Raw genomic sequence first — 16,651 nt, 5'->3', positions numbered from 1 at the left:
CTCAGCTTTCTGGGCCTCTTCTCAGTTTCCTCAATGCACCAAACTCCTTTTTCCCTCTTCCTGGACTTTTCTGTTCCCTGCCTTTTCCAGGATTGGTTCCTTCTCATTTTTTTGGTCTCAATTCAAATTACCTCTTCAGGACCTTCCATGACAACCTGTCTAATGAAGTACCTTCCGACCTCCCACCCAGCTAGTCTCTATAATATCACCCAGTTTGTTTCATTAACAGTACATCACAATCAAAATTTCTTCTCTGTGTGTTTTGTTACTTCTTCATTAACTGTCTCCACCACTAGAATGTGAACTCCTTGAGGACGAGGATCTTGGAGTCTTGGTCATCATTACATTTCTAATATCTTGAAGACTGTCTGGCACACAATAGGAAATCAGTAATCATTTGTGGGAAGGATGGATGGATGGATGGATGAATGAGATTCTTACACTTCAACATTGGCAGTTGTGTAGTGTCACATTGTATAATACTGAATCAAAATTAGTGTGGAGACTTGTAGACTTGTGAATTCTCACTCCGAAAAGATGCTAAAATTAGGTGAAGGAATAGAAGTTCAAATTTTGCTACTGAAAGCCTAGAATGCAAAATTATCTGAACGACATGCATTAAATGGTTACTGTGTTGAAGCAAAAACTGGAAACAACTAGAGTTTCTTGTCTCAAATTTTGTGGTCTGTTTATGATGGGATGGCTTCTTTCTAACAGCTTCCTTTGTCTGTTTTTAATTAGAGCATTCCCAGAATTTCTGCTGTTTCCTCTTGGAACAAACATAGGTAGGAAAACTTAGGAAACAGTTAGCTTGTGGTGCTGAGAAAAACAAGGACTTTACAGTCAGACAAACCTGAGTTTGAATCTTTGGGTCCATACCTTAGTAGCTGTGTGGCTGGATTTGTTAATCTCTCTGAGCCTCAGTTTTTCCACCTATAAAAATGAGATATTATTAAAATTATATGATAAAAATTAGTATCCTTGCTACATGATAGCTACTTAATAAATGTTACTTTTCTTACCTACCTACATCCTTTCAGAGCATTGAATGGTTTGTAGTAGGAATTTCACAGGGTTCAGATTAACCATGAGTTTAAGCTATAGACATTTTATCCGTCTCCATTGGACTATCTTAAAAAATGTCAGCGTCTGGATCAGTAAGACTAGTAACACCTATAACAGTGTCTGGCACGTAGTAGATACTCAGTAAATATTTGTTGAATGGATGAATAAATAGTCTGTAAACACTTTTGTCATTCATGAGAATCAACTAGATTTCTATATAGTTTAAAGTAATGTTTCCTTAAAATAGAAATGGTTCTTCCTCCACATTATGCAACTGAACGTTGAACAGCATCAAACCATAACTGAATGTTTCAAGACATTATGGCACAAAACCACGTTTTCTTCCGCCTGATGTTATTTTTAAGTAAGTCTTTTGGAATTGTTTAGTTCAGCATTTCGGAAAACAAATGAGCTCTGAGATCTAAATTCAGAAGTGAACCAGAAGTTCTGGAGATGTTTCTTGGACTTTGAAGAAATATTTTATATGTAATCTTTAGGTTACAAGGAAGTTGAAGTAGGAACTTGGTCATCCTAATTGCCACCAAATGTGTTGGATGGCACTGGTTGTTAGACACTTTAGTTAAATATCAGGAAATTATATGACACACACACACACACACTTTGGGCAATCTTAATATTTTAAAATGTGGATTAAAAAATATATATATATACAGATGTATATATGTGTGTGTATATATATATTCACTTTGCAAAAAATATTCATTGCTTTCAAAATTTTATCAGAAAATCATTTCAAAGTAATATGGAAAGGATAAATTTCCTAAATAAGAAAATAATAATAATAGTACAGTTAACATCTAACCTTACACTGCATTTTAAAATGAATTCCAGATGGATTTGATATAATAAAAACTGAAATTATAAAAATCTAGAAGAAAGAGTAGGTAATAGTTAATTGATCTTGGAGTTAATAAGGACATTCTAAGCATTAAAGCACTGGAAAAAATCACAAAGGAAAATATGGAGAAATTTGACAACTAGAAATTAGAAAATTGGTTGTCAAAAACATTATAAACTAAAAGCAAACAAACTTGGTGAAATGTGCCAAAGGGCTATGCCTTTCATGTATAAGGATTTCTTACAGATCAATAAGAATTCCTTAACACCTTAATAGAAAAGTTGTCAGAGGACATGAACAATACATAGGATAAGTGTAAAAATAAAAGGCCAGCAAACATATGAAGAACATTAAGCCTCACTGATAATTAAATACATGCAAGCTAAGACATCAGAAATACACTTTGCATCATTAACTTGGCAAAAATGCAAACAAACTAGTATTCATTATTGGCAGGAATTTAATAAGTGGGATACTCTCATACAAAATAATAGGAACATAAATTGCCTCAAATTTCTCGGAAGTCTTAGTAATCCATTTTTAGAGATATGTTCTATGAGATAATAAAAGTTTTGACAAGAGATTTATCTGTAAAATGTGGTGTTAAAGCAATTTCAATGATAGAAAATTGGAAACATCCTAAAATACCCTACAAGAAGGAATTGATTTTTAGAAACACTGTGTTCCTATTTTAAATAGTTACTTATTTAAAATAATGTTTTTGAGAAATTAAGTAAAACATTTTGACACTTAAAAACATACCCAAAGAAGAGATAATACCACAATGGACACCAATAAGCTGCTTGTGCACTTTATCCAGATTAATAGCAAGATGCTGTCATATTTGCGACATCTATCCCTTTTTCTCTTCTCTCTTTTACTTTGCTGAAGCATTTTAAAGCATATATCCAGACATCATGTTATTTCATGTCTATCTAGATACCTCAGCATGCTTTCTTAAAAAAAATGGACATTTTCTTACATAATCACAGTGCCATTTTCATTACTAACATGATTTAACAAGGAATTTAGCATAATTCCTTGGTACGCTAGAGAACACTGAAACTACTAGCCCTACTTGTCTCAAAAGTGCCTGTTTTCTTCCTCATGGTATCATTTAACCCAGAGGCCAGCAAACTATTTCTGAAAAGGACCAGCTAGGAAATATTTTCAGCTTTGCTGGCCAGATGATCTCTGTTGTAATTATTCACCTTTGTGCTTGAAAGCCACAGTTGACACTATGTAAAGTATTGGGCTGTGTTCCAATAACATTTGATTTACAGAAGCAGGCAGCTGAGAGGATTTGGCCTGCAGGCTGCAGTTTGCCAACCCCTGATTTAACCCATTACTGTTCTCCATCTATTTTATAAGGTGGACATTAGTTTTAAGGCTTGATTAGATTCAGGGACAGTTTTTTTGTGGCAAGAATGTGGAGAATGCTGTGTGCTTCATCTCACATCCCATCAGAAGGTATATAATGTCTGTTACCCCACTGTCAGCTATGCTAAGAATACTCAATTGGTACAAATGGGTAAGGCTTGATCCCTCTACTGCAGACTGCCCACCAGCCTTTTGTCTGATGGTTTCATCCATTATGTTTGTTGCCTAAATCAAGTATTTCATTATAAATGATTGCAAAATACAGTTGACCCTTGAACAACATGCGTTTGAAGTGTGTGGGCCCATTTATACTCAGATTTTTTTAAATGGAGATATACTACAGTCCTACATGATCCACTGTTTGTTGAATCCTTGGGTATAGAACCACATATGTGGTGGGCCACTGCTAAGTTACACGTGGGTTTTCGACTGCGTGGAGGTTAGCACCCCTAACCCGCATGTTGTTCAAGGGTCAACTGTAGTAATTTTCTGCTATTCCATCTACTTTCATTAACCAGAATGCTTCTGTAAGGGAGAACTTTCCAATATCAATGAGTGATTTAAGTTATCCTGAAATACAGTTTGTCCAGTAACATTTTCTACAATCAGGATATATGTTAATTCTTTCTTTCCTTTTAATTGCCAAATTTCAATATAAAGAATTGGCCCCTGGGTCACTTCCAAAGATTTCCAGTGGGTTGGGATTTTGGGGGAATTGAAAGGGCCTTTCTTTTTTTAGTTTTATTTTGTATCACTATGAACTCATAGACCTTTAAAGTATATCCAATGATTATCAGTCATTTGCATTTATTATTCTTTTTGATGCTCAAATTATTCCATCTTTGGCCAGTGGGGCCCCTTTGCGTTGGCTACTGTTAGTCTTAATAGCTTCTTTCTTTCTAGCCTGAGAAATTCCAGGGAGAAATTTTCGATAACAGAGTGATGAAACTATAATGTATGTTGAGATTTTAACAAAACAAAGAGCAAGCAAGCAAGTAAATCCTATGTATAAAAAATCAGTAAGATGTATGCCAAATAGTTAAATATTTTTTCTGGGCAGTACAATTATAGGAAAATATTATCCCCCCCCCCTTTTTTTTTACTTCTTTGTACTTTTCTGTACTCTACATCTTCTGCATTAAAGATTATTACTTTTATAATTTAAAAATCTGTTAAAATTTTAACAACCCAACAGATTTTCTTTAATTTAGCAAGTTTCTTTAGTCCATTTAGAATAAGATACAAATTATCTTAAAAGATACTTATACACACTTTTTTCAGAACTATAAGTATAATCATTTTACAATTATTAACTAGATCCTGTATTCTCAAAAAGCTTGTAATGTAAAGGGAGAGGAAAGTAGATTAAAAATCATTTTTTAACAACCTCCAGACTGCAAAATTATATTAGATGTCTGCTTCTATCATCTGTCTTTATAGACATTAAAATTTTTTTCCCTTAAAACCAATTTGGAAACTAGTCAGTATTATATTTCTTACAGCACTTGAGGTGGGCCACAACTTCTGGAGGTTCCTGGATCTGTAAATATTCTTCAGTTATCCTTAATCCTGTGGGTTGACGTATTCAAAGCAAATAAACAAGAACAAATCAGCGGAAGAACTTATTCCTCAGTATAAACAAAACAGGGCATGTAAATTAGTCTCCTTCAGTGCAGATGGTGATCATTTAGACGTGGCCTTGACGTGGGTCACTTTTACCTGAGATCCACCAGGGGCCATCCCAGACCCAAGTAAATGGGATTTTAAATTGTTGATCCTGGAAGGAAATCATCTCGTATGAATCCATCCCAAATGGATCACACTGTGTAAAACATGGAAAATGGTCCTATTGCGTGTATATTTTTTTTAATGAAGTTATACTTAACCATGAATAGTGAGAAAGAAATGTAAAAACTCAACTATGTTAGAGCTGGTGTGGGTGCGTGTTTAAGTGTGTTTTAAAAGAAAAACCCATTTCTCTCCAGTAGAATTGAGAGTCTCCTACACTCTCTTCCTAAAGCCTTGGAGGAAAGCTTCCCTTATGCTAAAACCAGGCTGAAATGTTCTTACTTTTCTCCATTCTGGAAATCTGAAACAACCCACACTTTTCTGGGTAAATCATTCAGGATTTCTGCCGTTTCCTGCCCAGAAACAGTTTCTTCATGGTGTCATATTAGAAGTTTTTCTCATTGATAATTTCTTTATACTAACATAACTAATAAAAGCTATAATTCTATAAGCCAAATTCAACAGTCAAGGTAGCAGCAAAGAACAGAGGGCACACACAAAGTGCTTCACTGAAGCAGGTTTAATAAATAAATCTCTTTAATATGTGCTGGATCCACATGTAGTTTGGCACATAATAAGATTAGACATGAACAAGCAAAGAACATCAACTTGGCTCCCTATTCTTAGAATCTTGGAGTAAATGTGAACTAAGAATATTTTGCAGTGCATTTTGGAAAGGAATATTATCTTCATCTGGACTGGTGGTCTGCTTCCAGCTCTGATCATGAAGTTAAAAAGGAGGAAGAGGAGGGAAGGGGAAGGGGGAGGAGGGAAGGGGCCCTAAACAAGACTTTTTGAAAAAATAACCACTTCTTCAGTGCTGCACAGAGGAAAATACCTCAGGTGCCACAGGTGACCAGATGACTCTCTGGTACTGAAGCTCTGTCGCTTTTGCTTGGGGCTTACTTTGCATAACTTAAAGTGTGGTCTCTGTAGTAGGAAAATTAATGGCCCTGCCCTTTCCAAAACCAGATTCCTTTGTTAGTGTTGGTCCCATTAGACAAAACAGGCAAATGCCCCAAGCTTCTCTGATAACTCAGTTTTTCTTAGGTATGGATTTGCCTTAACAGACTTAGCAGCTTACAGGAACTATGTGCTGGAAGTGATATTTACCAACCCCTTTTACTTACTTATAAGCTCCATCAGTATGGGGGCTGGGTACAGTGCCTGTGGCTGGTTCAGTGCCAGGACTTGATACATATTTGTTTAATGAAAGACGATGTCTCATATCCCTCTCGTTTCCCCCACAATGTGAAGTGCAGTACCAGACAGTTAAGAGGTGATAAATGAACACTTGTTTACTAGGTAATGATTCAAATTGCTGTACGAGGTACCTGAAGTTAAAGATTTATTTAGGTATTCATCTCCTCAGTCCTTGCCCCTGGAGTTATTGGCTGTAAATATTGATGACAGGTGAGGCATACATGCCAGGTGAAAAATTGCTACTGTGTTCCCTAAACTGCCACCATTCTGAATCACTTCAGTCTCCAATTTTTAATCAGACCCTAGTACTTAATCCTTGAAATGACTAGTACTGAAAACATGGCATATCCACATTCCTTCTTATTAACTCTGGCAAAATGATAGTAGAACCAAACTAAACACATTCATTTTCTGTTTACTTAAATTACAATTTCGACGGTGTTTCTCAATACTGGAAATTGTTTAATTTTGTCCCTTTGAGTCTGAGCGTTCTCAAGAAAAATTACCTTTTAGGGTAGAGAATCTGAAGCATGGATCTTTGTTAATTTGGGCCATCTCTCTTTTAAAAGAAGTAATTTATGGAACTGACTCATAGGGAAATACTTTTAAAGACAATAGGTAATTTTGGATGATTAGACCTCAATCATTTGAGCTTCTCTGCTTTGGGATAGGAATCAGGAACCAGGTTCTCCCAAGGCCGTGTGCAGACCTGTTGAACCTTTTAAAAGTGCTGGAATCTAAGTAATGAGCAACTTTGCACTCAGATTTCTTTGGATTGAAGCATGGGACATGCAAATGTAGGAGAAAGCCAGGGACAATAGCGAAATAGCTGAGCAGTAGTGACCAAGAGGAGTCTCATCACCGTGATTCAGGGACAAAGTCTCTTCAGTTCAGGAAGAACATAGCACATTTAAAAGAGCAACAAAGACAGAAGGTATAAACCGTGCACTAAAAACCATTTACTTCCAGAAACAGACCATTGAGGTCTATATAGACTAATATGTCCAAAAGTCAAAAAAGATACAAGAGAAATACATCATTTTACTAGTGCCAAGTTCACTTTGTTCTAAGAACTTAGATATTTCATAATAAAAATTGAAATAAAGGCCAAAAATGAAGCAAAGGCAATTACTTTTTAGATGGATTCTAGTCATCTTAATTCAGGCAACCAGTATATTTTATTCAGAACTACTTCTGTTTCTGTCTTCATTCAAGCTATGAAGTTTTAAGATAGCCTTTGATAGATGGCAAATTATTTTAGTTCCTTTAATATTTATAAAAGTGTAAGAGTCCTAAAAGTTATTAGTACTAAATGTCCTTATTCATTCTTTTGCCCACTTAGTTACTAAAATAACTGACATCAAAATATTTCCATGTAATAAAGAATTATTTAGCAGTGAAGATTTACCACTAACTGATTAGTTTGAGTAGACATACTGTTAAGTAATGTTGATTGGCTTTAAATTCCCATACAGTTCTCACCACAGCATAAATGAATTAACCAACCATTATAAATATTTAATAGATATGGAAAGCATTTATAGGAGTCAGCAATGCGACTTTCCTGTTTGCTTAATAAGCATCTACACAGGTCACTTCATATCATGCATATTAACTTATAGTAATGACCATGGTAGTAATATATAACTTGAAAGTTAAGGGAATATTTTTAATTTGAATATCATTTTTATTTTACCCATTTACCCCAAGCAGCAATATATCTGACTGATGCATTTTGGGTTGAGTGTGTTTTTATAATAAAACAGGATCACTGCCTTCTGCTTCCTTGAACTCCTAAAGCCAGCTCTTGCCTCTATCAAACTCTGTTAACCACTTGATGGGCCCAGTAATCAAAAACTGGGTGTGGTCAATAATATTCAAGTAACTTTTTCCTAACACCGACAACCCCGAAGACTTCATATTAATAATCCTGAATTGCTCTGGCAAACGTTTTATTTACCTATCCCATCAAAAATTTATGGATGATTGTGACCCAAAAGTATACTGCCTCAAGGGTCAAAACAAACTAATTTAGGTTTTGACAACAAGAATGTTACAGAAATATTTGTGATGCAAAATCTTGTAAGGTTTTGCCTTAAAATATGTTTTATAATAGCTGATATTTCCTTTGTTCACACGATTGGCCAGAATATGGAAAATAAAAGGCAAGTCACCCACAGGAGTCAACCTGGGCCTCTTGAGCAGAGTACGTGTGTGAGCGCGTGTGGGCATGGCTCACTGCCTACCCTCCCTTTGCCATCATTGATTTCCTCCCTCTTCATTAAACACTCATTGATTCTTGTCTTCCAGATGACACAGGCTGTCCTAGTAGTCAGTCAGTATCTCCCGTGAAAACGCCCTCGGATGCTGGCAGCAGCCCTGTTGGCTTTTGCCCTGGAAGTGATGAAGACTTTATCAGAAAGAAATGCACAGTTGGAATGGTTGGTGAGGGAAGCATCCAGTCAGCTCGACATAAGAAGGAACCAAAGTCAGGCCTTGTAAAGCCAGGTGAGTGTACGTAAACTCTTCATGTTCTTATTGGGGCAATATGACTAGAGGGATTTCAAATGAAATTTGAAATGAAACACCTGCATATCAAGGTAGGGAACACTAATGCTGTACCTAGCACCCAGAAACATCTTTTTTTTTTTTTTTTAAGTAAGAGAGGTAGAGCATAGAGTGGAATATTTTCTGTACTAGTTGTTAATAATTGAGAATGCATAGTGACATATGTGTCCGTTATAAAGACATGTAAAAAAGGGAGGAAATTTGAAGAAATGTTAACTGAGTGGTCTAACAGCCACTTAAACTATATAATTAAGTCTAGCATAAATTATACTAAGAAATTACTTGGTACCATTTAAAGTGTGCACAAATTGTGAAAAGAACAGGTTATCTTGATGCATATCTGTAGGGCTGGGCATACTTGCTGACCTAGTTATTTTATTTGCTTTTAAAGATTTAAATATGAATATGATGCTATATATCAATATATACATAGAATGTTCAATAATTACAAAATAGTAAAAGCTATGAGGTGAAATGGAGATTTTTATTACAGTGAATGAGATGCCATGAACATCAGAAAAGGTCAGTTCTCAGAACTTGCAATATATAAATAAATATTTTCCATCTCAGAAATATGTACAGTATATGAACAAATATAGTTTTAGTGAAATTAAAGTTATAACTTGAAAATAAAAGGGCCTGAGTATTGGCATATTGCATTATTTTCTTCAGTATCACCAGTTGTACTATACATATTAATGAGCCTGAAAAGACAGATTAATGGCTCGCATGAGCCCCATTCCTTACATTTGTCTTCTAATTTTTGTTGGGTGATATCATGATTGTGGCAAGGAGCTATAGATGGCTTTATTTCAATGGAGCCAAAGGTTGGTCCTGTGTACGCTTCCATTGGAAGGTCCTGTGTCCTCTTCCATCTCTCTCTGCTTTTCTTCTTCCTGAATAATTGACATGCATAGCATATCTTAATGGATTATTCTTCGTCTTGCTTTTGGTCAACCAAAGAGAATGTTGTTTAGTCTGAGAGCAAAACTTAAACTGTATGAAGAAGAAATCCCCTGTTTCCTAATAGTTCCTGGTAAATGTTAGTCATGATGAATTTGTTAACAGTCCTTTGCTTCGGAAAAATATAAATAAGAAAGAGAATGGTACACAATGGAGAAGACAGCACATAAAAGAGAAAGATGGACATTGTAAAAAAGGTGTTGGGTACCCCCAATATTTAAGACAGAGACAATGAATTGAAGAGTGTCCTGTAATTATAGCCAAGAAATAAACCATTACCTTGTGTACTCAAGAACCAGAACTGTCTTCCTCCCTCCCCCAGCTCAGTTCTCCTTTTTTTAATTAAGAAATAATTGATATACCATAAAATTCACCCTCTTAAAGTGTACATTTCAGTGGTATTTAGCATATTCAAAAGATCATACAGGGCTTCCCTGGTGGCACAGTGGTTGAGAGTCCGCCTGCTGATGCAGGGGACACGGGTTCATGCCCCAGTCCAGGAAGATCCCACATGCTGCGGAGCAGCTGGGCCCGTGGGCCATGGCCGCTGAGCCTGCGCGTCCGGAGCCTGTGCTCCACAACGGGAGAGGCCACAACAGTGAGAGGCCCGCATACCGCAAAAAAAAAAAAAAAGAAAAAAGATCATACAAACATCACTACTGTCCAATTTCAGGACATTTTAATCTCCCCCAAAAGAAGCCTCACACCCATTAGCAGTCACTGCCTGCTTTTCCTTTCTTCCAGTCCTTGGCAACTACCAACCTACCCTCTGTCTGATTTGCCTGTTCTGGACATCTCATATAAAGGAATCATACAATATGTGGCCTTTTGTGTTAGGCTTCTTTCACTTAGCATAATGTTTTCAAGGTTCATGTATTAGTACTTCATTCTTTTTATGGCTCAATACTATTCTATTGTATGGATATACCACATTTTAAAATAGACTTTTTTTGGAGCAATTTTGGGTTTACAGAAAAATTGAGCAGACAGCAACAGAGTTCTTATATCCCCCCTCACTACCACTACTTCCAGTTTCCCCTATTGTTAACATCTTGCCTTAGTGTGGTGACAGACCACAATCCATTCACAGTTGATGGACATTTAGATTGTTTCCACTTTGGGGCTATCATGAATAATGGTGCCATGGACATCCATATACAGGTTTTTGTGCATGCTTTCAGTTCTCTTGGGCATATACCTAGGAATGAAATTGCTGAATCATATGACAACTCTATGTTTAACCCTTTGAGGAATTGCCGAACTGTATTCCCAAATGGCTGCACCACTTTACAAACCACCAGCAATGTATAAGGGTTTCAGTTTCTCCACATCTTTACCAACAGTTGTTATTGTCTATCTTTTTGATTATACCCACTCGAGTGAGTGTGAAGTGGTATTTCATTGTGCTTTTGATTTACGTTTCCCTGGTGGCTAAAGATGATGGGCATTTTTTTTTTTTTTTTTTTTTTTTGCGGTACGCAGGCCTCTCACTGTTGTGGCCTTTCCTGTTGCAGAGCACAGGCTCCGGACACACAGGCTCAGCAGCCATGGCTCACGGGCCCAGCCGCTCCGAGGCATGTGGGATCCTCCCGGACCGGGGCACGAACCCATGTCCCCTGCATCGGCAGGCGGACTCTCAACCACTGCGCCACCAGGGAAGCCCGATGATGAGCATCTTTTCATGTGCTTATTGGCTATTTGTATATCTTCCTTTGAGAAATGTTCTCAATTTTCTTTTAACCTGGGAGCAGTCACCAATGGAGTCTGCTTCTGTAGCATACAGGATGTGAGTTTAAGAGCAGAAGCCCTGTCATCCTCTTTTTGTATTCCTAGCACACAGGGGCCGGTGTGTATCGAGGGCACAATCAACATTGGTTGACCTCAACAGCAAAGGTAGGCTATGGGATTGAGAGTATGAAATGCTGCAGGAAAGAATGTCCGCTTCATGGATTGTGAAGAAAAAGTAGATTTTTATTGTGAAGGTATTGTAGGACTTGAATGCAGCCTGAAATTATTTCATTTTTGTTATTCACCACCCCTCCACCCCCTGGCCCCATTCCAAAAACATTTTACGGTGGTGACAATACAAAGAAACAGTGAAAAAAGAGAAAAGTGTGGTGCAGCAAGAACTACCTAAGTTTAAATGGCGGTTAAGATTATCCTTGCCCTTCCTTTTTTCAATAGTCATGATAAGAATAATCATATCTTAACGAAAGATTTAAAACCCTATGTGTATGTACAGAATCCTCCCTCAGCAAATCTGGTTCCTACAGAAGATACTCACTTGCTAAAGATCAACTGCTTGTCTTGCTGAGAATGTTTAAGCCTTATGCTTTCATGAAGAACACGCAGACAAAAAGAATAAAAAGGAGGGGGGAGGGAGGGAAGAAGGCAGGAAAGAAAACAAGAGTTGTTCTTCATGCTGTTTTGATAATGGATCATTTGAGAATAGTGAAGGCCACAGACCCACACTCCAGAAAAACACACACAAAATATCACATACTATTTCTGAGGTTTCATGGGTCTCCTCTATTAGGATTTATGACTCCTAGTTTAATGACCCTTGCCCAGAGGCAGAGCCTGAAACAAGGCCTTTGTCAACCGCTTCTGATTTAATTGCTCAGAGGCAAACGTATCACCTAAGCAGTGCTGACCTCGTGATTTTTTGATTTATTTGCATTTTATCAAGGTCACAGGGGTCCCTAAAGGTTATTTCTTAGTTGCCTGAAATTCCTAATGTCATCACTAAAAACCATTGCTCGAGCTTTTGACTGGGCCCCAATTCTGGACAGTAAGCTCTTTGTATTTAGAACAATCTGCACCGTGACCTATAGTTCTCTGAACTTTCAGCAGAATAAATCCATCATTCTCATAAATAGGAAGAGAGGAAATCCTGGAACCGAGGCCCCTGGGTGACTCCAAAAATTATAAAATGCAGAGACATAATCTGTTAAACCACAAGAAGATACTGCTCTCCGGTTAAAATGTTCCACCTCCTCTGTCCCCAGGTGACCATCTCCCCTCAGCCTAAACTCATCTTCCGCTCTTGATGTGTGCTCTACTTTTTAAAAATAAATCGACTCATTAGGACCAATACCAGTTTATTAAAATAGCAAGCAATTAGTGTCTCTTATACAGATGCTCAAGGGCCCTTTAACATTAACCTGGGCTCGTTTTATTTTAGGTCCGTTGTTCTAGATTCTGGAAACTGCTGTTCATCTCAGAAGGGAGTTATAGAAATGCCCCTTTGGTCATTCAGATAAAGAGCTAATAATATTTACTGAGTATCTAATGCAGAAGGAGAAGAGAACTGTGTCACAGGATGCCAGGGAGGGCTCTGAAAGGTGAGCTGGGCACGCCAGCACCTCTCCAGCAGGGTACTGTGGCACGCGCCCAGCATGAAAGCCCTGCTTTCCTCCAAGCAGGACTCGTGTTGGAACTTCTTGGAGGCAGTGAGCCTTCTGTCATTTTGGCTTCTATCACTTAATGCCTATGCAGATTTAATTAAAAATTACCACCAAAGAGCGGAAGAAAACACCCCTGCAGTTCAGTTGAATAATGGCTTTGCCTTTTTCATGTCAACCCAGCACACATTTAAGACTGAATCTCCAGAGTGTAATACAATGTCTGTCATCGGGTAGGTGTTCAGTAAATACTTCTCTGAGAATAGAGTGTACAAGCAATCATGTGTAGTGGGGGGGGAACATGGGAAAGATAAGCAAAGATGACCTCAACATCATCCCTGCTCTTAGGGACCTTATCATTTAAGGCAGAAAACTACAATAAATCTGGGCTGCAGTACAGATTAAAAGGAAGGGAATGAAGGCATTCTGACTGGGAACTTTTTTTTTAAATAATTAATTTTTATTGGAGTATAGTTGATTTACAATGTTGTGTTAGTTTCCGCTGTACAGCAGAGTGAATCAGTTATACACACACATATATGCACTCTTTTTTAGATTCTTTTCCCATATAGGTCATTACAGATTATTGAGTAGAGTTCCCTGTGTTATACAGTAGGTCCTTATTAGTTATCTATTTTATATATATAGTAGTGTGTATATAAAATCCCAATACTTTTTTAGGGATCTGCGGTGCTACCATTCCTTCTCCCAGGTGCTCTTCCTATATGTAGTTCACAGTCAGTTTTCCTGATGAGATTTTTGTCACCTACAAAGGAAAGGCCTAATTGGATTTCTGTGCTAGGACATTAAATGACATTCCTGGGCCTCCTTTAATGCTTGATTTTCTACTTGGGGAGCATCTTAACCCAAAGGAGAAAAAGACCCAGTGTTATTGTTCTACAAACGCAAGTACTAAATCCTTCCTACACAAGGCTTGTGGGAGAGCTGGGGAAAGAATTACACAATTTAAACAAATATTTAGAAAATGTGAAAGGGAGAAAAAAACACCTCCCGGTTAAGGAGATAGGTCAGGAGCAAATGGTTAGGGTCACTATAATTGAAAAGAAACCCACATTTAGAAACTGAAATGTTGAAATCTGCATTTGAAAGATGTCACCTCTGCCATCAGCATTCAGACTAAGTTAGTATTCCCTTGTCATCAGACACCACCCAGGCTTTTGAAATCAGAGACCTGGCCAGATGAACTGTAAAAACCTCACAACAACAGAGGATGGGTTACTTTAAGAAGACGCTTTCCCACATTCAGAGGCATTTGCTGGAAAACTCTGAAGGCACCAACTGGGTTAATGATTAATCAACACTGGTTCCCTTAGTAGATTGAGGCTCTTTTCACACACAGCCGATAGCCTGCAGCTGTTCCCGTGCTTATCACAAGCATTGTCCCTTTCACTTCAAAGTTAGTTCTGTGAAATAAAAGAGACAATTTACAGGATGGGGTGCGGGTGGGACATACATTCTTATAATAATTTGAGCTACAAAGAGGAGACTCACAGCTTACCCAGTTTGTTTCTTCAGAAAAAAAGTGGGGGGAGGGCAGGGCTGGGGGGACACCTTCTAACCACCAGACCCAGGAGCCCAGGATACTAGGTTCACAGTTCCATACCACCTCTTTATAACTGTGCACTCTTCAGCTACTTGTTATCTTCCGGAAACTTGGTATTCAGCATCTGTAAAATGGGTTATTGTGACAACTAAACAGATTAAAGAATGTAAAATGCCCAGCATTGGACCTAGCACAAAGTAACTCCTTAGTAAATGTTAAGAATGGTCATTTGTTGCTCTTAAAATAGATATCAGAAATTCCTTGCACTTTGTTTACAGGAAAACCCTTAAAACTATCCACAGAACTTATATGTTTATTTAAAACAAAATTCTAGCAGGTCATGTCTCCCAATTCACATAACATGGGGGGGGGGTTTGCTATAGGAGGGCACTGAAAAGAGCATTAATTGACAGCTGTTGGCTTGACAATGAAGAAAGAGATGGGAAAATATGAAAAAGCAGACAAAAGACCACTGAAAAGCATAGTGGCCTTCTAAGTGTTTCAGGCTTTAAATGTTTTGTAGCACTTAATGCAATAATTAATGTTCCAGAAACAGACTGAGTCAGTGTGATGGTGGAGTTGGCAGAAAATAATGTGTATGAGGGCAGGAAAATATTGAACATTTTAGAAATGTTTTCATAGAGTGGAAAAATTAAAATTTTAGTGCTAAAAGAGATTTTGGTTAAATGGAAACATGCTGCATTCTTTGGCAAGGGGCAGTACTTTTCTAATAGCTTACAGTTTCAATCAGAGTTCTTCCAGCAGCAAAGCCCAGCCTCAAATAAAGGCTTAAGTCTATTTCAGATACTGAAGATATCTGGAAGAATATATTAAATGTAATTGTGGGCTTGCATGACTCTGAAGTTTGATTAAAAATTGGTTTAGCTAATATTTATTGAGCCCTGACTGTCCCAGGCAAAATTCCAAGGACTTTACTCGTTTAATCCCAATATCAGTGTGAGAAAGTGATATCATTCTCTCGTATTTTACAGATGGAGAAACTGCGGCATAGAGAGGTTAATTCATGCAAGGTCACACAGTTTGTAAATGGATTTTAAACAGGGTAGTCTTGCTTCTAACTCTTAACTACTGCACTGCGTCTAAGGTCTGACTTCAAAGGAATAATTTTAATTATTCCTAATTAATAGGAGAGTGTGACAATTGAGAAAGATGTATTGATATAAGACAGGGATTTTTAAAAAATATCTGTAGAGCCCTATAGATTAGCTGATACAGTCCATATACAGATCATGCTAGCTGTGGCTGGTAACAGAATCAGTGAACCTCAGTGTAACTTCAATGAAATACAGAAAGTTAAACACAGGAGGCTGTTTGGATGCAGGTCAGTAAAATAAACCCTGAGGATGTCAACATCAAAGAAATGTTAAGGCCTTCAGGATTTTCTACTTAATCATGAACTAGTCCTTTCTGTACTTGTCACGATGTTTTATGTGCTGCCCTGCATGTCGTTAATACTTTTCGCAAAAAAAAAATACTTTCGTAAACAAAGATCATTAGGCTTTGTCAACTTAAACAAGAGCTTTTGCACTGATACAGAAATCGATCTCTGAAACTTTCTTTCGCTCTGAGAGAAACAACGTTCCCCCAGGATACAGCAGAGAATGTTTTATGGTGAACTATTTTATAGTCTGTCCCTTCCCCCCAGCAGAGACCAGACCAGTGAAAAAAAGCTTAAATATGATGAGGAGACCTGAGTATTTATCTTTATGGCAGGATTACTTACATATTTACTCTCATGCCTTTCTCCCATCTGTGCTTTTGATGATGCACCCAGTCAATGTAACGGTGCCAAATGGTCTGCTAATGGTTTTTCCCTAAGAATTAGTGAATTATAAT

At 37.5% G+C, this 16,651-nt stretch overlaps 1 protein-coding gene across 2 annotated transcripts in view; it reads left to right on the top strand.

Moving 5' to 3' along the window:
• Positions 1-16,651, top strand: part of SYBU (syntabulin) — a 113,577-nt gene that overhangs the window by 56,217 nt on the left and 40,709 nt on the right. The window contains exons 4-5 of one of the 2 annotated variants that reach the window (XM_065895052.1): positions 8,606-8,803; positions 11,660-11,719. In XM_065895052.1, the coding sequence (XP_065751124.1) occupies positions 8,606-8,803; positions 11,660-11,719 (258 nt within the window). The remainder of the gene's footprint in view (positions 1-8,605; positions 8,804-11,659; positions 11,720-16,651) is intronic. The other variant, XM_065895053.1, reaches the window with a different exon arrangement.

This window comes from Phocoena phocoena, chromosome 17 (assembly GCF_963924675.1).
Source record: "Phocoena phocoena chromosome 17, mPhoPho1.1, whole genome shotgun sequence".
Classification (NCBI taxonomy): domain Eukaryota; kingdom Metazoa; phylum Chordata; class Mammalia; order Artiodactyla; family Phocoenidae; genus Phocoena; species Phocoena phocoena.
This window is presented reverse-complemented; position numbering and strand designations above follow the sequence as displayed.